This window comes from Urocitellus parryii, chromosome 11 (assembly GCF_045843805.1).
Source record: "Urocitellus parryii isolate mUroPar1 chromosome 11, mUroPar1.hap1, whole genome shotgun sequence".
Taxonomy (NCBI): Eukaryota; Metazoa; Chordata; class Mammalia; order Rodentia; family Sciuridae; genus Urocitellus; species Urocitellus parryii.
This window is the reverse complement of record NC_135541.1, coordinates 14,097,344-14,117,483: the sequence shown is the minus strand read 5'-3', so window position 1 is coordinate 14,117,483 and position 20,140 is coordinate 14,097,344. Positions and strand designations below refer to the sequence as shown.

The window sequence follows — 20,140 nt, the reverse complement described above, 5'->3', positions numbered from 1 at the left end:
GCCCGGGACAAGAGCCTCTGAGCTCGCCAGAAAGCCCTCTTCCCCCAATCGCCCTTCAGTCCCCCGGCACTCCTGGAAGGGTCCTAAGTGAAGTGCCCCGTCCCTCCAAGAGGCCCGACAGACAGGCGCAGGCAATCTTGGCCCGGGCGAGTCCTTGAAGTCTATATTTAGTGCACGTCACCCCTCCCCCTGACTGTGGGGAGGCGGGGGGGGGGGAGGGGAGAGCCCCGCCCCCGCCAGGCGTGTGTGTGTCCTGTGTGTTTGGGGCCCGCGCGGGTTGCGCGCCCTCTGCTCCGGAGCCCGCTGCCCCGCGTCCTGACTGCTGCCCTGCGTCCCTCGCCGGGCCAGGCGTCGAGAGCCAACATGGGCCAGGAAGAGGAGCTGCTGAGGATCGCCAAAAAGCTGGAGAAGATGGTGGCCAGGAAGAACACGGTGAGGCTGCAGAGTTTGGGCCGCAGCCCCCGCCCCGGGAGGCGCGGCGAGGGCGAGCCAGGGAGCCCAGGGGCGTGTGCGGGCAGCGCGCCCGGCGGGCGAGAATGGGGCACTGGGACCCCAGGGAGGCGGGATGGTGTAGGGCGCAGGGCCCCAAGGGACACTTGCTGGGCACCTCGGGGTGGGCGTGAACACGGCCCAGGGTGCCGGGGGATCGTGCAGGCCCAGGAGGCGGAGGCGCAGCTCGTGCATGTCCCTCTGGACGCTTCGGGTTCACCGTGGACGGTTTGTGCAGGGTCGCCAGGGAAAGCGGGCGTGGAGCCTGGAAAAGACTTTAGGAGTCCCTGCGCTCACGGTGTGTGCAAAGCCCCTGAGTGGCGGGGAAGGGTGGGACTACAGGAACAAACTTTGGGTGGCCCGAGAAGGATCAAAGAGACGGGCTGAGAAGGGTGCTGAGCAGCGTTTCCTCCGCGCCCCGGAGGGGATCTGCTGGAGTGGAGCGGGTCCCGCCAGCCCACAGCCTGGGTGCCAGGAGCGGTTCTGTTGGCAACTTTTTCCTTGGCCGCTGGGTGGGGCCGGGGCGGGCGGGGTGGAACAGGTGCGGGCGGGGGAAGGGGCAGGCGGGAGGCGGGGCTGGGCGGCCCTGCGCGGGGAGGTGCGCGGCGGGAGGGAGATGGGGGATCCGGGCCCACCGCCCTACCTGAGGGTTCCTGGGCTCGCAGTCCCAGCAGCGCAGAGCGCGGGCCCAGCGCTGAGTTAATGTTTGATCTTCCCGTGATCTTTGCCTCAGGCAGGAGGCTGCCGCGTCGCCTTGCCAGAGCAAACTTGGCCACAGTACCTGAGGGCATGGGCTCACCCTGTGAGGAAAAGAGAAGGGAGAGGACCCGTGGGTATGCCCTCCACCTTAGCCCTGTCCTAGGGTCCTCTTCCTCCCACCATCCGTATCCTGAACGCTGCATCAGGACCTGCATTTCCAGTACATTTCTTCACCTTAGAAACTTGGGAAGGAAGGGCCCACAGAAAGGTGACCAAGGCTAGAGGGAAGCGTCCCTGGAATCATGAAGTGTCAGGGGGTCCTAGGGTGGACAGTAATGAGATGGCATCCATATAAAGACCAGAGCCTTGGTTTCTTCAGCCATCAGTAGGGAATTCCCTGCCTCAGGATCTCCTGGGTGTTCCTCAGTGTGTGAAGCCCCATTCAGCCTGCTGCCTCGTAAGAGCCAGAGGTGGAGACTGGCTTCTCCACAGCCAGTGGACACAGAAAGGTACAGTGGAGCCCTGCAAGGTGCTGGGAGCTTCTCCCCTGACACCCAGCCTCCACCTGTCCCCTGCAGGGCTTCTCTAAATCCTCAGTAAAACAGAGGGGGATGGGTGTGTTCCCAGCTAGGGGTGGCAGGGCCCAGCCAGGTATCCGGAGCTGAATTCTATTTCAGATAGACAGGTTATCCCAGCACAGCCTCTTGCCAACCCTCACTAGGGCCAGGAAAGAAATTCTGAGCCTCTGGGTAAGGCGTGGGGGTGCAGTTCAGGAGAGCTTAAGGGATCTAAGAAAGAATTAGGATAAAGACCAGGTCCTGCTCACTCCTTTTATGGCCCAAGGCAAGTCACTGTACTTTCCTTCTTTTGGCCTTCGGTTCCTCCTTTGTGAAATGGGAAGAGCAAACAGTGTCCCTTGGGGATGGGTTCCCCTGGAAGTGTCCAGAGCCCTCCCAGGAAAGCTGCGAGCCTGGCGGTAGGGTCCTTACAGTGCAAAACCAGTCTACAGCCACGTCTGCGCCTGGGCTCTTGGCAGCATTTGGGTGGGCACAGAGCTCTGGGCATCTAGCCGAGAAAGGTGGGGCCTGCCCTGGGAGTGAAAGTGGGCCCGCCCAGTGGTGGTTAGGCAAAGGAGGACACACTTCCTGTAAGAAGACGGATGCTCCACGTTGCAGCTCAGCCCAGGGCTTATTATGAATCCTGAACTCCCAGGGACTTAGGGTTTTGTCAGATGCTGTGAGCTGCTGGTACCAGCTAAAACAGCTTCCAACAGACAACCAAGCACCCACAGTCACAGCTACAGTTACATCAACAGACAGTCACACACAGACACCCCACACAGCAATAGCCAATCAGGCATCTAAGAACCTAACTGTGTGGGAATCATGGCTACTGACACTGACATGACAGGCACGACCCAAATGATGCACACTGACCATGATAGTTGTAGAAAGGTACAAAAGACAACCACACACAGAAATGCACACAACCCAGCTAGACGGAGACTTGCAAAGCTACGGACTCGGCAAACAGTCACATTCACACATTTGGACACAGTAACTCAGCTGTCATTCCACAAAGACAAACACCGATGGGCCCCGGGCTGCATACTCAGAGCTCCACACCTGAATCAGAGAAATTGCTGGCTACACACCTAGAGAGACACACCTTGTAACCTTTGCACGTGGCTTTCCAAAGCAGGTACAACCCAGGCTTGTGGCTATTCTCCCGTCTGACCCCACTTTACAGACAGGCATCCAGTGGCAAGCAGAACTGTTTTAGCACTGATTGTAGAATTTTCAGGAATTTTGGAAGCTGGTTGTTAAACTCGGCCATTATTTTAAAAATCAGATTGTCTGCTTTTAATTAAGTTATATGAAAAACAGAGGTAATATTTCAAAATCATCATTTCCTCATTATTTTACTCTCATCTATAGTCTAGAGGTAATTTATTTCTATTAAATAAATCCAGATGTTGAAAGTGCTAGATGGTATGGTACTGCACTTTTCTTCCTTTTATTTGTTTCAATTCGGTGACAGCATGTCAGTAGCTTGAGCTTGGCCATGGGAAGAGTTTTTCCACCACAGAAATTGGCAAACACAACAGATCAAGTGGTTTTTTTTTTTTTGGACAGCTGGCCATCAAATGTTAGTCAGCACGTGACCTTGCTATTCCCTGATCGTGCTTGTCTAGACAGATCTATGTCCATGCCCTCATAGTTTGTCAAGTGGTGAGATTCCAGAGGCCTGAGTTTGAATCCCAGTCCAGCTCCTTACAAAGTTGGAACATTGAGCAAATTATTTAACTTCTCTATTTATTGGATTCCTCTTTTGTGAAAATGGGATAATCAATCTGTAAAAATTGGGGAAATAAATAGTACCTACTTCCTAGGGTCATTGTGAGAACTCAGAGCAGGTAAAATTCTTAGAAGAGAGCCTGGCACATATTGTAGACCGAGTTGTAGGCCCACAAGTTTGAGCACACTCACATCTGCAGGATGCAGCTCTGAAGACACACTGAACCCAAGATCTATAAGAGGCTAAGGACTGACAGAGGGCAGCCTGCGGGAGGTGGTCCAGGTCCTCCCAGGGCGGGGTTGGCAGCTGGAACCCTGCAAAGGACATCCAGGACACAGTCAGCTGGTGTTCCCCAGGGAACCTATCTCAGGACTGGGGGCTGGGACTGGCCTCGAGACACTCCACTTGATCTTAGGTGGAGAAGCAATGGCCTGGCTTCTAGGAAGGGGGAGAGAGGAAGAAGGCTAAAATGGGTCACAAGTGTGTACAGGGCCTGGCAGCCACATTTTCAAATCTAAGCTTCCCTCCTTCCCCTCCCATCTATGCATGCATTCATCTGGGGAGCTCTGGGCTCTGTGCACAGCCCTCAGGCCTCAGATTAAAATGGTTGTCTTTAGCCAAGAGGGATAAGAGTGTTTGTCCACACAAAGACTTGAACATGAGTGTTTCTAGAAGCCTGAAGTGTAGGAACCCCAAGCTGGAAACCACCCAAAAGACCCACCCACAGCAAATGGATAAACACTATGGTACATGCACACAATGGAAAACTACTGAGCAATAAAAAGAAACTGTTGATGTCTGTGGTGACCAGGATGAATCTCAGAATAAAGAAGCTAGTGGAAAAGTGTTCAGCCTGCACTTTTTTTTTTAAGTATCTATTTTTTAGTTGTAGTTGGACACAATACCTTTATATTTTTATTTATTTATTTGTGGTGCTGAGGATCGAACCCAGGGCCTCACCCGCGCCAGGTGAGCACACTACTGCTGAGCCACAACCTTAACTCTCAGCCTGCACTTTTTATATATATTCCTTAAAAATGCAAGGTCATGCCGGGAGCAATGGTACATACCTGTATAATCCCAGTAGCTCTGGAGGCTGAGGCAGGAGAATCTCGAAAGTTGCTTAAGCAATTTAGTGAGGCTTAAGCAAATTAGAGAGACCCTGTTTTCAAAAAGAACAAGCGGTTGGAGATATGGCTCAGTGGTAAAGCACCCCTGAGTACTGCCAAAAAAATAAAAAATAAAACAAGGTCACCTACAGTGATACAAAGCAGAGCAGTGGTTTTCTGGGGTTGGGGGTGATGGGAGGGATGGATTAAAAGAGAGCCCAAGGGCTGGGGTTGTGGCTCAGTGGTAGAGCGCTCGCCTAGAACGCACAAGGCTCACCAGGTTCGATCCTCAGCACCACATAAATGTAAAAAAAAGATATTGTATCCACCTAAAGCTTAAGAATAAATGTTTAATTAATAAATAAATAAAAGAGAGCCCAAGAAAACCTCTGGGGATAATGACCATGTTCTTATCTTCACCTTAGTGGTGGTTTCATGGGTTAGACATTTGTCAAAACTCATCAAATCGTACACTACAATATGTGTCTTTATGGTATGTCAATTATACCTCAGTAACACTGGGGGGGAACGCTCACAAGACCCAGGTGCAGTGGTGCGCACCTGAGGCGGAGGCAGGAAGATGCTCGAGCCCACGAGTGCGAGGCCAGCCTAGGCAACATAGTGAGACCCTATCTCTGGAAAAAAAAAATAAATGCCTACAGTCGTCACCTGTGAAAGCTCACAGCTCCACACAAGTACATCTAGAGGAAGACAAACAGAAGGGGGAGGGCACGGGCAGAAGCACAGCAAAGCAAAGGCCCCGTCAGAGGTCAGAGCGGGTGGTCAGGCTGGACTCCGTGCAGCTCGGTGCCAGAGGCGGAAGTCAGAAGGTTACTCTGGGAGGGGACTTCTTCCTTTTCTGCTCCACGTCTGCCCTTCTATTAGGTGCGTCTTGGGCCCTCTCCTCCCACCAAGCTCACACAGTAGTCAATCTCACCTTGTGACCTCCCACAGGAAGGGGCCCTTGACCTTCTGAAGAAGCTGAACAGCTGTCAGATGTCCATCCAGCTGCTGCAGGTGTGTATGGGGACTCTTCTGGGGGAAGGAGGGACCCTGGGGGAGACCTGCAAGGGTGGAGTCAGGGAGGAATTTCTGAGAGGAGTCTTGTGGGAGGGGCATCTTGAGGTGCAGACATGGAGGTTGGTCCAGAGGGACCCAAAAGCATCTTGGAGGAGGCTGGGTGCTTTCTAACTCACAGAGGCTTTGGTCTGGGGAGGCTGATTTGCTTTCCTTGAGCACCCTAATTCCCAAGACTCTGGGCCTGTGGAATGCACGAGGCCAGGGATCCAGGAAGAGGGAGAAGTTCCACTGTCTTTAAATCCTCCCTGGATTGCCCCCAAACTTACAGAAGCTCCTGGCTCTGGAAGATGAGCACAGACCCAAAGTGTGGGAGCCGGAGTCGCCATCGAGATGAAACTTGAGCTAACAGATGCCAGGGGGCTGGGAATGGGGAGGTGTCCTGAGCAGCCAACTCTCCTGTCCCCAGCTGGGCACTGACCCCACACAGCGAGGCAGGTCAGGGCCTCAGCTGTGGGCTAGCTGTAGGACTGGGGTCGTTACATCAGCCACTGATCAGAAGAGGGGCTCTGGAGAGGTCCAGAGAGGAGAGGATGTGGGGACTGAGCCATGGCAGGTGCTGCCTCGGGGGACGGCCAACCCTGCTCGTCCATTCCAGGCAGCCCTTGACCCCTTTGCTTTGCAGACGACCAGGATTGGAGTTGCCGTCAACGGGGTTCGCAAGCACTGCTCAGACAGGGAGGTGGTGTCCTTGGCCAAGGTCCTCATCAAAAACTGGAAGCGATTGCTGGGTGAGAGGGGCAGGGCTGGTTTTCACCGTGTTTCCCTCCTGGCCTTGGTAGGGGACAGAGCCTGGCTCATAGCAGGCGCTCAGTGTGTCTGCTGAGTGACTTAATAAAAGGCAGACGGACCAGGGAGGAAGCTGGTGAGGAATGTCCGCGTTGTGTACAGGAGAGCGAGCGTCACTATGAGCTTGCCTGTGCGTGTACTTCTTTGCATGTTTTTGTTTGTGCCCGCAGGACGTGGCTACCTGCACACAGTTGTGTTACTATGCACGTAGATGTGGGGCCACTTATATTTATATCCCCATGTGAAAATGTGTTTTATACACATGCACGCATGCTGTGTGTGCGTTTGTGTTAAGTGTGTGTGTGTGTGTGTGTGTGTGACAGTATGTGCACCTGTCCTGGTCCCTGCCCTTCGTTCCCTCCTTCCCAAAGTCACACGGGGTTCTGCTGAGAAGGTGCTGAGCTGAGGGACAATGCCTCCCTTTTGCTTTCAGACTCCCCAGGACACCCCAAAGGGGAAAAAGGAGAGGAAAGAGAGAAAGCCAAGAGGAAGGAGAAAGACCTCGACTGTTCAGATTGGAAGCCCGAAGCAGGCCTTTCTCCCCCAAAAAAGAAAAGAGGAGAAGAGCCCCCAAACAGGTATTTCTCTTCTGGGGTGGGGAGAAGGGGCCTGACCCTCATCCCCCCACCCGCCAGCAGCTCTGTGTATAGTGTCTCACTGCAGCCTCGCAGCCTGGGAGGTACCGTCATTGTCTCCTACAGTGCTCCCTCCAGGGGACTTCGGCTCAACCTGACAGAACCAAATAAACCCAAGGTGGCACTGACTTTGCTTAGGAGGCAGGGAGGGGACACAGGTGTGCCAGTAGGCCTTGCTGGGCCTCCAGAGCTGTACTCCAGCCACCGGGCAACAGCCCAAGGCAGGGAAATGCGACCGCTGTGGGTGGGGGACCCCAGGCTTAGAAGCTCCATGTCCCAGATATGGTGCTGGTCCTGGAGGCAGAGTGTCTGGGATCCATCAAGGGCGCCACCCACTAACACCACCCACAGCCCTCGCGGCAGCACAGAGCTGGGGATCTCCACTGATTATTTGCAGTTCATTCTCGGCCTTTCCTGTCTAGATAGCTTTTCCAGCCAGGGGTCATTTGCTCTCTTAAGTGGCATTGCCTGGTGACCCACCCCATGGGCCACTTTTGTCTTGTCTTCAGGGCCCCTGGGACTGGAGCTCGTTTGTCCATTGGGAAGAAGTGTTTGGGGAAGCTTTTTCTTGGCATTCCCATCTGCCACCAGGAAGCTGAGGTCAGGGGAGCAGGGGCTGCCCCAAGACCACGGGGCTATTATGTGATGGAGTGGGGTTCCAATCTTCGTCAGGCCTCCACCCTTCTGCCAGCAGGAATAGAACAGTTGTTTGCCTCAACTCTGTCCCTGTTCCCCCTTACCCACCCTAGCCAGGTCATCCCCCAATTGCATGAGTCTCAGGTTCAAAGGCCATAAACTTCATAGTAGATTAAAATCTTCATGAACTTCTAAATAAGTCTTGAGGAGGCTGAGACGAGAGGGTCACTTGACCCTGGGAGTTTGAGGCTAGCTTGAGCAACATGCGATCCAGTCTCAAAACCTACCTGTTCCTTGTGTAACCAGAAGATCACTTAACTCCTTAGGGGAATGGGTGGTTACATTTGTCCATCTAGTAGATAAGGGGGATGGTATCAGATAACATCTAACTAAGTCATTTCTGTATTTTCAACGTGCATCCCTTTTGACCCAGTGCATCCTCTATGAAGAATTCATTTAAAAAATCAACCACATCAAAGCATAAAGATTACATGGTCTGCTGGGCCTGGTGGCACATGCCTGTAATCTCGGTGGCTCCAGAGGCTGAGTTCAAAGCCAGCCTCAGCAACCTAGTGAAGTCCTCAATTTGGTGAGACCCTGACTCAAAATAAATCATAAAAAGGGCTGGGGATATGGCTCAGTGGTCAAGCAGCCCTGGGTTCAATCCCCAGTACCAAAAAAAAAAAAATCACATAGATTACATGTTCTATGGGTAACATTTTTCTGCTGATGTTTCTGAAACATTTTGGAACTCTGAAACCCTTCCTTCTTTTTTTTTTTTTTTTTTTTCTGGGCTAGAGATAGAACCAGGGCCTTGAGCATGCTAACAAGCACTCTACCACTGAGCCACACCCCCAGCCCCTCTGAACACTTTCTAAATGAACATTTATTATAATTATATAAAACAAAGATGTTTTGAAGAAAACATCTTAGGAGACAAGACCAGGAGAAGAGTGATTCTCAACCAGGAGGGTGGAAAATACCCTAACCAACCCGCTCTGGTTTTGGGTTGTAAAAGAAATATCCTGCAGTGCACAGAATATTCCCCCCACATTGAAGAACTCCGGTCAGCCCTTCGTGTCACGGGCTCCATATCCACGGATGGCATATCTGTAAATTCACCAAATATAGGTCAAATATATTTGGGGAAAAATTATGCCTGGACTGAACATCTACAGGCTTTGTTGTCATTATTCCCTCTAAAAGACATAGTATAACAACTGTTTATATAGCATTTACATTAGGTTGTATTTTAAAAGTAATCTAGACATGTATATGCAGGAGGGTGGGCAGAGATTATGTGCAAATACTATGGTATTTTACATAAGAGTCTTGAGCATTTGTGGATTTTGGTATCCATGGGGGGTTCCTGGAACCAATCCTGCGTGGATACTGAGGAATGACTGTCTTTATTAATGTTTAAAATACCTGTGGGGCTGGGCCCGGTGGTGCATACCTATAATTCCAGCAGCTTGGGAGGTTGAGGCAGGAGGATTGCAAGTTCAAAGCCAGCCTCTGCAATTTAGTGGGGCCCTAAACAACTTAGTGAGACCCTGTCTCAAAATAAGAAAATAAAATAGGGCTGGGGATGTGGCTCAGTGGTTAAGTGTCCCTGGGTTTAGTGTACCCCACCCCCCCAAAAAATTAAAAAATATCAGTGGGACCCACATGGAGAAACACTGTAGGACAGAAGAATATTTAATGATATGGTGAAATGTTCACTAAGTATTGAAAGAATGTGAACAATATACTATATATAGTATAATCCTGTTGTTATAAAAATGAAAAAGTGAATTTTATGAATATGCATGGAAAAGAAAACTAGAATGGCAATTGCAGTTATTTCTGGATGGTATCATTGAGAAGTTTCTTGTTTTTTTATCTTTCAGTAAGTTTATATCAATTTTCTTTTCCAATAAATATGTACTAATTTTTTTTAAAAAATTAACATTTTTAAAGTTATAGATGGACATAATATCTTTTATTTTTCTTTATTTATTTGTATGTGGTGCTGAGGATAGAACCCAGTGCCTCACATGTTCGAGCAAGTGCTCTGCCACTGAGCTAAAGCCCCAGCCCATATGTACTGATTTTGAAATAAAAAATATTGAGGGGCTGGGGATATAGCTCAGCTGGTAGAGTGCTTGCCTTGCATGCACAAGGCCCTGGGTTCAATTACCAGCACCACAAAATAAATAAATAAGTAGATAGATAGATAGATAGATAGATAGATAGATAGATAGATAGATAGAAGATAAAAAAAGAGCTAGAGATGTAATTTAAAAAAAATTGAAACAACTTTTTAAAACAAAGATGTAGTCAGGTGTGGTGGTGCACACCTGTAATCCCAGTGACTGGTGAGGCTGAGGCAGGATGATTTCAAATGTGAGGCCAGCCTCAGCAACTTAACGAGAATGTCTCAAAAAAATAAATAAGGTTGGGGATTTAATTCAGTAGTATAGTGCCCCTGGACACAATCACCAGTGCCCGTAATAAACAAACAAACAAAAGATATATCTCTGTGATTGTAATTAAGACGATCTTTACCTTCTATATTTCACAATAAAATTTTAAAATCTCTATTTTTAGTTTTTCTCCATGATGATCCTGTATTGCTTTTGAAATAATCAGAACAAACAATGCACTTTTGAGAAGTAAACAAATAAGTGCAATGAAAATCTGTTGTAGAAATCATGGGAAATATAGAAAAGTAAAATAAAAGCATCCGAATTCCCACCACCCAAAGACAAGTACTCTTAATATTTGGTATATATTGTTTCTTTCTGTTCTGTTTTTGACTTGTTTTCCAAACTTATCACCAACTTCACGTCTGCTTTCTAAAACATAATGAGCACCGCTACTACTGCTCGTGTGGCCCTGTGGACCTCCTTCCACTAACAGGTCTGGCCATATCAGAGCACCTTTGGGTTCTAAGCACCTTGGCAAATGAGGGACAAGAATGGAGAAGGTTCTTGTGAGGTGAAGTTGAAAGATAAACAGTCGTTGGGAGAGGAGACCTAATGGACTATGGGGCTGATTTGGAGAATAGTGAACATAGACATCCAGGTAAAGATGACAGCCTGAGCCAGGTGTGATGGTGCACTCCTGTAATCCAGTGACTCAGGAGGCTGAGGCAGGAGGATTGCAAGTTCAAGGCCAGCCTCAGGAACTTAGTAAGGCTCTAAGCAACTTAGTGAGACCCTGTCTCGAAAAACAAAAACAAAACAGAAAGCCAGGCGTGGTGGCACACACCTGGAATCCCAGCAGCTGGGGAGGCTGAGACAGGAGGATTGTGAGTTCAAAGCCAGCTTCAGCAAAAGTGAGGTGCTAAGCAACTCATTGAGACCTTGTCTCTAAATCAAATACAAAATAGGGCTGGGGATGGGGCTCAGTGGTTGAGTGTCCCTGAGTTCAATCCCCAGTATCAAAACAAAACAAAACAAAACAAAAAGCTGACAGCCAGATCATGTGTAGGTTTTTTACTTGGTGATCAGGAAAGGAATTCTCTTTAAAGGACTTCAGGGATAACCAGTATGAAGAGGGGGCGATTGGAAAGCAGAAAGCCAGGCTCTGGACTGACCTTGATCTCTTACTCTCCCCCTTAGTCTCTGAGACTTGTTATTGTGGCCTGAAAAATGAACATTGTTATCTCACTTCTTTCTTCTTAAAAATGAAATATTTTATTTGGAATATATTTAATTATATTGATTGTATAGTTTGACTGTCTTATAATTTATTTTATTATACAGGCAATTACTCATTGTAGAAAAATTTTAAAGATATGAATGGGGGCTGGGAGAATAGCTCAGTGGTAGAGCTCTTGCCTATCATTCACCAAGCCCTGGGTTCCATCCCGAGCACTACAAAAAGAAAAAAAAGTCATCTATTTCCTAGAATGTATGTATGTGTGTGTGTGTGTACATATACATAATTATATTTCTTCTAGACTTTTTCCTATACATCACTATTCATAAAATACTTATTTTTTTAAAAAAGGAATTATTCTCTGTATGCTATTTTGTAACGTTTTCACATACACATATTTATTCATTTCAACAGTAAGTCATGTTTCATGTAAAAAGTGTAGAAAACAAAACAGCAGAATAACAGAAATAACCACTGTTAATATGTTGATGTCTATATTTCTAGTCTTCTAAAAACACCTCTGTGTACATGTATATTTTCTTAATAAAATTTGAAGCCCACGTTATGTTCTCCTGGAATACTCAGTTGTCACACCAGCTCACCTTCCATAGCCTCGGGCTCTGAAATGTCACTGGGGCTCAACAGAGCCTGGGAAGGCATGTCCCCATTCTGCTGGGAGAAGCAAAGGGGCAGGGGTCCTACCTCTGCTCAATTGATGAACTTCCTCTCTTTGTCATTTTCTGAATTATACACTTTCTTAGTATACAGACATCGTAGCCACATTCGTGAAATTTGAAATAACGATCAGAAACCTTTGCCCTCAGTGTACCACCTCTGGCAAATGATCTACCTACATAACTCGGGTGTCCGTTACTGAGAGAGTGCAAACGACTGTCTCCTGTTTAGGAATGTTCCTGTGGTGTCTAAGCGCTTTTTCATGTTTCTGGATAGTTTTTGTAAAATGAATGTTTGCAATAACTGTAGATATTTCTGGTTTGCTCAACAAAGAAAAAAAAAAAAAAGAAGAAAGTGGTGGGTCTCTGGACTGGAGCCTCGTGTTCCCTCCTCTCAGCCAGACACGATGGTCCAGGCCTGGAATCCCAGCGACCTGGGAGGCTGAGGCGGGAGGATCACAAGTTCAAAGCCAGCCTGGGCAACTTATTGAGACCCTGTCTCTAAAAAATAAGAGGGACTGGGGGTATAGCTCAGTGGTAGAACACCCTGGATCCAACCCCCAGTACGGTAAACAACAATAATAAATAATAAATAAATTTAGTAACTGTGACCTCTGGAGAAAGGTTCCTTTCCACCTGTCTAGTTGGATGTTTCTGCACGTTTGATTTCACAGCATTCAGCGTCTACTTGGTGAGCACCTACTTGGTGCCAGGCACGATTCTGTCTGTTTGGAATAAGCTTGGCCACATGGTAAATTGGGTTCCCCAGAAGCAGCCCCTGACACGTAGATTCAAGTGTAGTGGTATTGTGGGAAGTGATTCAGGAGGTGTGGATAGAGGAGTGGGAAGCAAGACAGAAGAGACAGAAGTTGGAGGGACAGAGGGGCGGGGTAGAAGCTAGAACAGTGTGATTTACCCAGCAGCTGACCGGCGTGGGCACTGGGACTTAAATCCTGCTGGGGAACTCTGGGTGACATTGGAAAACATATGTCAAATTGTCCCTCCGAGGGCTGAGGCAACCAGGGTATTTCTCCCCAGTCCCCATGTGTCTTCTTGAATGTTGCTCCTGGGGTCTGCACCTCTCCAGGACTGACAGACAGCACCCCTGGCTGGCCTGGAGAATCCCTGAATGCAGAGGCCCTGGGGAGCTTGAGGAGGAAGCCCATGGGTCTGGGACACTGGACTCTGCAGAGTGACCAAGACCTGCCCAACCCTGCTCTTGTGGAATTTTCCTGGAGGGCAGTTAGGGAATAAATAGAATAAGAAAGTCAGTCATGTACCATGTTAGAAGGTGACGTGGGCCATGGACTTAGAAGAATTGGGTGAGATGGGGAGTAGAAATGCAGTTTGCAAACATTAATTTTATAAAACCAATAAATGGAAGAATAATCATAAAAATAATGAAGTTAAATGCATTTTGGAAAATTAAGAAAAAAAAATTCACCCCCATCTCCACACCCTCCCCTAACAGTGGCTGTAGCTACCGTTCAGGTATGTTTTCTTTTCATCTTCTTCCCTCCTGGACATTGGTTTTCTTGCGTGACTTCAGCACAGTCTACATCTAATTTTGTCCCCTGCTCTTTCAGTTGCCATTTTAACTCAGCTCCGGTGTCTTCAAAGTCTTGGTACTTCTCTCCCTGCGCCTCCTCCCCCGTGCCCTGCAGGGGTGGCTGGAACCCATCTCTCGGTTTCCCTGGCTGCGGATGAGAACAGGCGCCCACCAGGGCCTGCCTAGCAGCCAGGAGGAGAGGGGCCTGCTGGGAGCTAGTTGTGAGTAATTAGTGACACCTGGTAGAACAGGTGCAGGGGATCTTCAGGCCTCCCCTCCTGTGGCCTCACTGGACGGGACAGGTGAGGGTGAGCAGCCAGCACTGCCTGGACCTCCCTCTCCAGGTGCCCTGGCCAGGTGGGTCCTCATCCTCCCCCAGCAGGCCTCCTCGCTCCAGGACCCTTTCTCGCAGCCTCCTGGGGAATCAGCGCTGGTCCAGCCTGCCAGACGGCTCACCTCCAATCTCTCTTCTTTCAGGAGAGACTCTGTGGACTCCAAGTCTTCCACCACCTCCTCTCCAAAAAGGCCTTCGATGGAAAGGTAAGGAAAGTCACTGATTTCTCCATGGTAAAAGTCCTAGGGCGTTCAGCAGGTGTCCCCCTCTCTGCTTAAGGGAGGAAGCCTGAGGAGGGGGAGGAGGAAACCGCATGCATCATGTTGCCTCTAAATTCTAGGCCCCACAGGAGTGGCTTCTCTGCTGGGGCAGCTGACCAGGTGCTGTTGCTCCTTCATCTTGAAACATTCTCAAGGTCAAGTTGAACCCAGAAAGGACAGAGGTCCTAAAAGCCTTTTTCTGGAGTGATGCATCTGCATTTGGGCTAAACTGCTTAGGATGTCCACCAAAGGGTGTCCACAGATCATCCAGACATTGGGTCATCAAATAGTTACTGAGGGAGCCGGGCGTGGTGGCCCACACCTATAATCCCCAGTGGCTTGGGAGGCTGAGGCAGGAGAAACACAAGTTCAAAGCCAACCTCAGCAACTGAGAGGCCCTAAGCAACTCAGCAAGACCCTGTCTCTAAATAAAATATAAAAAAGGGCCTGGGGGTGGGTGGGTGGGCGGGCTGGAGTTGTGGCTCAGTGGTAGAGCGCTTGCCTCATACTTAGGAGGCACTGGGTTCCATCCTCAGCACCACATAAACAAATAAGCAAAATAAAATTATTTTTTTAAAAAAGGGCAGGGAATTTGACTCAGTGGTAAAGTACCTCTGGGTTCAATCCTCAGTACCAAAAAAAAAAAAACAGTACCGAGGGCCTGCTGCGTGCCAGGAAGTGTTCCAGGTGCCAGGAATACAGATACAAAAGAAGAAAAGTCCCCGCCTGAGTGGGAACAGGCAGTACATTCAGTAAAGAAGTCACACAGCGGTGCAGGAGGCGACTAGAAGTACAGGAAAGCAGAGCGGGAGAGGAGGATGTTCATCAGAGGGATGAGGAGAGCCTGTGTTGAGAAGGTGACCTTGGGGCAAAAATTTGAAGGAGGTGAGGGAGTGACTGGTGCAGATATCGGGGTCTTTTCAAGCTGGGGGTGCTAGGTCTGATAAAGTTCAGGGACACTGGAGGTGGAGGGAGCAGATTGGGGGAGTGGGAGGGTTGGAGGGGACATTTAGAAATGGGAACCACTGGAAGGCACTGAGCACTGGAATTAAATCATATTTACCAGGATCCTTCCGACTGAGGGTGGATTGCAGGGACCCCTGGGTAGAAGCAGAGACCAGTCAGAAAGCCAATGAGATGATTCAGGCCAGATATAATGGTGGCTTGGATCAAGTGGGAGAAACGTAGGTGAGAAGAAGGGGTGGATTGAGGATCTATTTTGGAAAAGAGCTGATAGGATTTCCTGGCAGGTTGGATGTGCAGTATGAAAGAAAAAGATTTAAGATGATTCCAAGGTTTTTTCATCGGAGCATCTGCAAGGATGGAGTGGCCATTAATTGGTATGGACAAGACTGTGTGGAAATCGGGCTTGGGGTGGAATATCAAGAGTTCAGGTTTGGAAGCTGCATACACATGCCTGTAATTTCAGCTATTTGGAAGGTTAGGGTGGGAGGATCACAAGTTCAAGGCCAGCCTGGGCAATTAGTGAGACCCTGTCTCAAAATAAAAAATAAATAAAAGGACTATGGGAAACTGGGCACAGTGGTAGACACCTGTAATCCCAGTGACTTAGGAGGCTGAGTCAGGAGGATTGCAAATTAGAGGCCAGCCTCAGCAAGTTGGCAAGACCCTATCTCACAATAAAGTATAAAAAGGGTTAGGAGGGGCTGGGGATGTGGCTCAGCGGTAGCGCGCTCGCCTGGCATGCGTGCGGCCCGGGTTCGATCCTCAGCACCACATACCAACAAAGATGTTGTGTCCGCCGAGAACTAAAAAATAAATATTAAAAATTCTCTCAAAAAAAAAAAGGGTTAGGAGTGCAGCTCAGTGGTAAAGTACCCCTGTTTTCAATCCCCAGTACCAAAAAGAAAAAGGGGGAGGCCTAGGATGTAAGTCAGTGCTTGCCTAGCAATGTATAACACCCTGGATTTAATCTCCAATACTGAAAAAAAAATAAAGTTCAGGTTTAGACATGTTGGATTTGAGGTATGCGTTAAGTCATTCAGGCAGAGAAGTTGAATAAACAGTTATGCAAAGGTGGAATTCAGGAAGAAAGTCTAGGCCAGAAATGTAAATTACAGAGTCATTAGTGTGTAGCTGGCATTTAAAGTGACATCACCAAAGTGACATCATCCAAGAGATTGTAGATAAAGGAATGAGCATGGGTCACGGCCCAAGAGGGAGGACAGAAGTCAGAACAGTAGGAGAAGTAGGGCTGGGGAAGAGTAAGGCAGACAGGGAGGTGGCTTAGAAGTGGATCAAGTCCAATGGTGGGGGTCCAGGTGCCATTCTGCATTCTGGAGAGGCCTGCTGGAACAAGCAGGGTGTTGGCCTCTAGACTATGTGTGACAACTGAAATCGTTTTAAGCCTAATGTACCAGTAAGACTGCCATCGGAAAGAAGAGTAAGGGCACAAAAATTAGGTCATCTACAGCATCATCAAGATCAAGCAGGCCTGAGATGTTGACACAATTCCAATATGGCAGCCACAGCTGGGGGGGGGGTCGAGGCTCTCTGGAGTGCTCCTTGGAGAAGGAGCCTGAAGCTGTATCCTGCCTCTGAAGTTCTTAATCAGGAGAATTATCTTAATGAATGCACCCGACTAGAAATGTCTGCCATGGGTCAGGCCTAGGAACAGAGGCTTCAGTATCTTCTTGCTTCTAGACTACTGGTTCTCAGTAGGAGTCACTTAGACATTTGTGGACACTTTTTGGTTGTCATGACTTGAATGGGGGTGAGGGGTGGGGGCAGGAAGACACTACTGGCAATTAGTAGGCAGGGACCATAGATGTTAAGTGAACAGTTGTCCTATCCCCAAATCAAATGCTGACCACTAATCCAGTTCTGGGTTTGATGCTATAATCCAAACAGTTGACCTTGATGTAGGACTGATGCCTCCAGACCACTTTCGTGACTTTGCTTCAGTGCCTTAAAGTCTCCTGGCTCTCTCCACTAATGCATTTTCCCCCCTAAAAGTCAGTCAAGCAGAATATATTTGCTCTTCTAGAGGTTGTACTATTTCCTGCTGGTTCGGTATTGGGGGTGGGCAACCTAAAGGACACAAGCAAGTCTTGGAAATTCACTTTTTTTTTTCTATTTAGACTGTTTTCTGCACTGTTTCACGCGTCTTATTCATTCATGTATGCATGCATTTGGCAAGCACATCTTTGCAAACTCAACATCCTCCAGGGATCCAGGGCATATGTGCAGCCTGAGTGACTAATGGAGACCATGACAAACCAGAGAGAACGTGCCTATCCAAAGGAGGCAGCTGCTCCCCAGCCCCAGCTGGTTATTGCCTTGGGAAATGCAGACCCCATGGGCTATTTCCTCCAGGGTTTTGGTTTGGATTTTGGTTTTGGTTTGTTGTCCAGGTTGACTTTGAACTCCTGCTCTTAAGCGACCCTCTTGTCTCAGGCTCCCAAGTCTCTGGGACTTACAGGCACACCCTACAATGCCAGGCCATCTTCCAGTGTTTTGAGGAAAGCTGGACATCTAGATTTTCATATGACACTCCCAGTTTTCAACACTGGCAACATATTCATATTTTTCTAAGACACGGGAGGGCCCCAAACATTAGTTTGTAACCCACGTATTCACAGCATCTAAAGCCAGGCAAAACTGAAGCTCAGGGTCTCTGATTTTGTGGCTCTGACAGCTCATGAGGAGACAGGCCGCAGAGTGAGGGCTTTTAGAAGGGAGTAGGTATAACACACAGAGGGAACGCACGGAGAGTGTTTCGATATGACTTGAGTAGTCAAGGGAGACTTCATGGCAGAATTAGTTCTGAGCTGGGAATCAAAAGATGCATGGCTGATGGCCGGGTAGACAGTCCAGGAGAGGGCGTCCTGAGCAGCGGAATGACACACGCAAACGCTTGGCAGTAAAAGTGAGGATGGTGCTTTCATAGATGTAGCTGGAATACCAAGAAACCGACCAGGAAGGGCACCGTGGTGACAGGAGAGGACTTGCACTTGAATCTTCTGCCCTTAACCTCGCTGTCAGAATTGTTGGACTTTGGCCAGAGCAGTTACTGCATGTTGGCAGTGCAGTCACCGAGATGCCCTCAAGGTGGCGCACAGGAGCAACGAGCCTCCAGGTGCCTCTGCCCAGACCTGAGGATGAATTTTCTAAGAACTGGCGCTGGCCCTTGGGGAAGCAGAAAGAAGCTGTGGATAAATCCAGCCTCCGCCGATACCCCAGTGGATGATGCCCTCTCTGCAATTTGGAATGGTTCCCAATCTTTTACTGCACTGATGCCACCCAGACAGATTCCAGCCTGCCAGCCAGCTCCTCGCCAAGCTGGAGGGATGGGGCTAGGGTGCTCTGCTGGAAAGGTGGAGGGGAGATGCTCCAAGCAGCCTCATCTTGCTCTAATAAGATGATTCTGGAAAGCTTTTATTTAGAAACATGGTGTCATGTGCTGAAAAGAATTGGGAAAGCAGACAGACCTAAATTTGTGGTTTGTCTCTATCATTTGGTAGTTGGATGGCAGACCTTGGACAAATCAGTTCAACTCTCTGAGTCCCAGTCTAATGATCAGTAAAATGGGAATAATTATGACCCCCCCCCCAAGTCACTGAGGATCAAAGTGGATAATGAACTGCCTAGTACTGTTGCCGGCCCTACAAGGGTTCATAAGTGTGTCATGTGGAGTAGTAATACTCGTGCAATGTGTTCGCTTCTGTAAGTTGTCTAATGCTTTTTTAGTGGAACTCTTCTTAGGTCCGTTAATCATTTCAGTAACCCCATAAGATGGCTGCTACTGTTATTTCCATTTTATGTGTGAAAAAAATGGCATGGTGGTGCATGCCTGTATTCCCAGTGGCTCGGGAGGCTGAAATAGGAGGATCGTGAGTTCAAAGCCTGACTCAGCAAAAGCGAGGTGCTAAGCAACTCAGTGAGACCCTGTCTCTAAATAAAATACAAAAAATAGGGCTGGGGATGTGGCTCAGTGGTTGAGTGCCCTTGGGTTCAACCTCTGATACCCCAAAACAAACAAACCAACCAACCAAAACCCGAGGCACCTAGAGGTTAAGGAGCTTCCTTGAGGTCCCATAACTACACAGTGGATGTCCCTATGAGTTTGGCTCTGGAGTCTGGATTCTTCGTGAATCTACCACCTGGTGTAGACAGTCCAAAAATGACAACTGTTGTTATGGCTCCTTCAAAGCAGTGTGCTCTAGGCTCCCCCCAAGGTCTCCCTCTGGTGAGCCCTACATGTTGAGGATGTGTGCAGGCTTCATGCCACCACAGGAGATGGGAGAGCAATCCCTCTCTTAAACCCAGGGCGAATGGCCACTGACCTGCCAAGAGGGCCTCCCCACCCGCAGCTCGGCCCCACCTGGAGCCCCGGGAAGTGGCGCTCATCTGCTGGCCGGCTCCCTCGGCCCATCATGTGTTTGTCCTTCCACGGTGCATTCATTCAGCAGAGCGTCTTCAAGTGCCTACCTGGAGCACTGTCACCGGTGCTGGAATAGAGGGTGAAGCCTCAAGGTCGCTGCCCTGGGCAGCCTGTGACCTGGAGGTGGAGGCAGACAGTGTTTACAAACACATAAACAAGTTAATTATAGACTTGCTCTGGAGGAAAAAAAAAAATCAGGGCAGAGACAGTCTGCCTTGGCTGAGGTGGTCAGGGAAGGCCTCCCTGCGGATGTGACATTTGAGCTGAGACCTGGCTGGCAGGAAGGCACCTGTCGGGAGGAAGAGTGTTCCAGGAGGAGGCAGGAGCCAGCGCAGAGGCATGGCCACGGAGCAGTGGCTATGTCCCAGGGACAGAAGAGGCAGCGCTGTGGGCGCTTCAGTGAGCTGGGGTGGGGCGGTGGCACCAGGCCAGGTCTGACGGGCCAGATGTGCAGGGGCTGGAAAGCCATGGTGAGGAGTTTGACGTGGGGATGAAAATAAGTGGCTGTTAGAGGGTCAGAAGCAGGGGGAGGATTTGACCTG

General features: G+C 49.1%; 1 protein-coding gene across 1 annotated transcript in view; it reads left to right on the top strand.

The window, feature by feature from the left end:
* The first annotated feature begins 209 nt into the window (after nt 1-209).
* Nucleotides 210-20,140, top strand: part of Tcea3 (transcription elongation factor A3) — a 42,129-nt gene continuing 22,198 nt past the window's right edge. Inside the window, exons 1-5 of the mRNA XM_077791665.1 lie at nt 210-432; nt 5,550-5,612; nt 6,298-6,403; nt 6,895-7,039; nt 14,078-14,140. Of these exons, the coding sequence (XP_077647791.1) occupies nt 364-432; nt 5,550-5,612; nt 6,298-6,403; nt 6,895-7,039; nt 14,078-14,140 (446 nt within the window). The 5' untranslated portion in view covers nt 210-363. The remainder of the gene's footprint in view (nt 433-5,549; nt 5,613-6,297; nt 6,404-6,894; nt 7,040-14,077; nt 14,141-20,140) is intronic.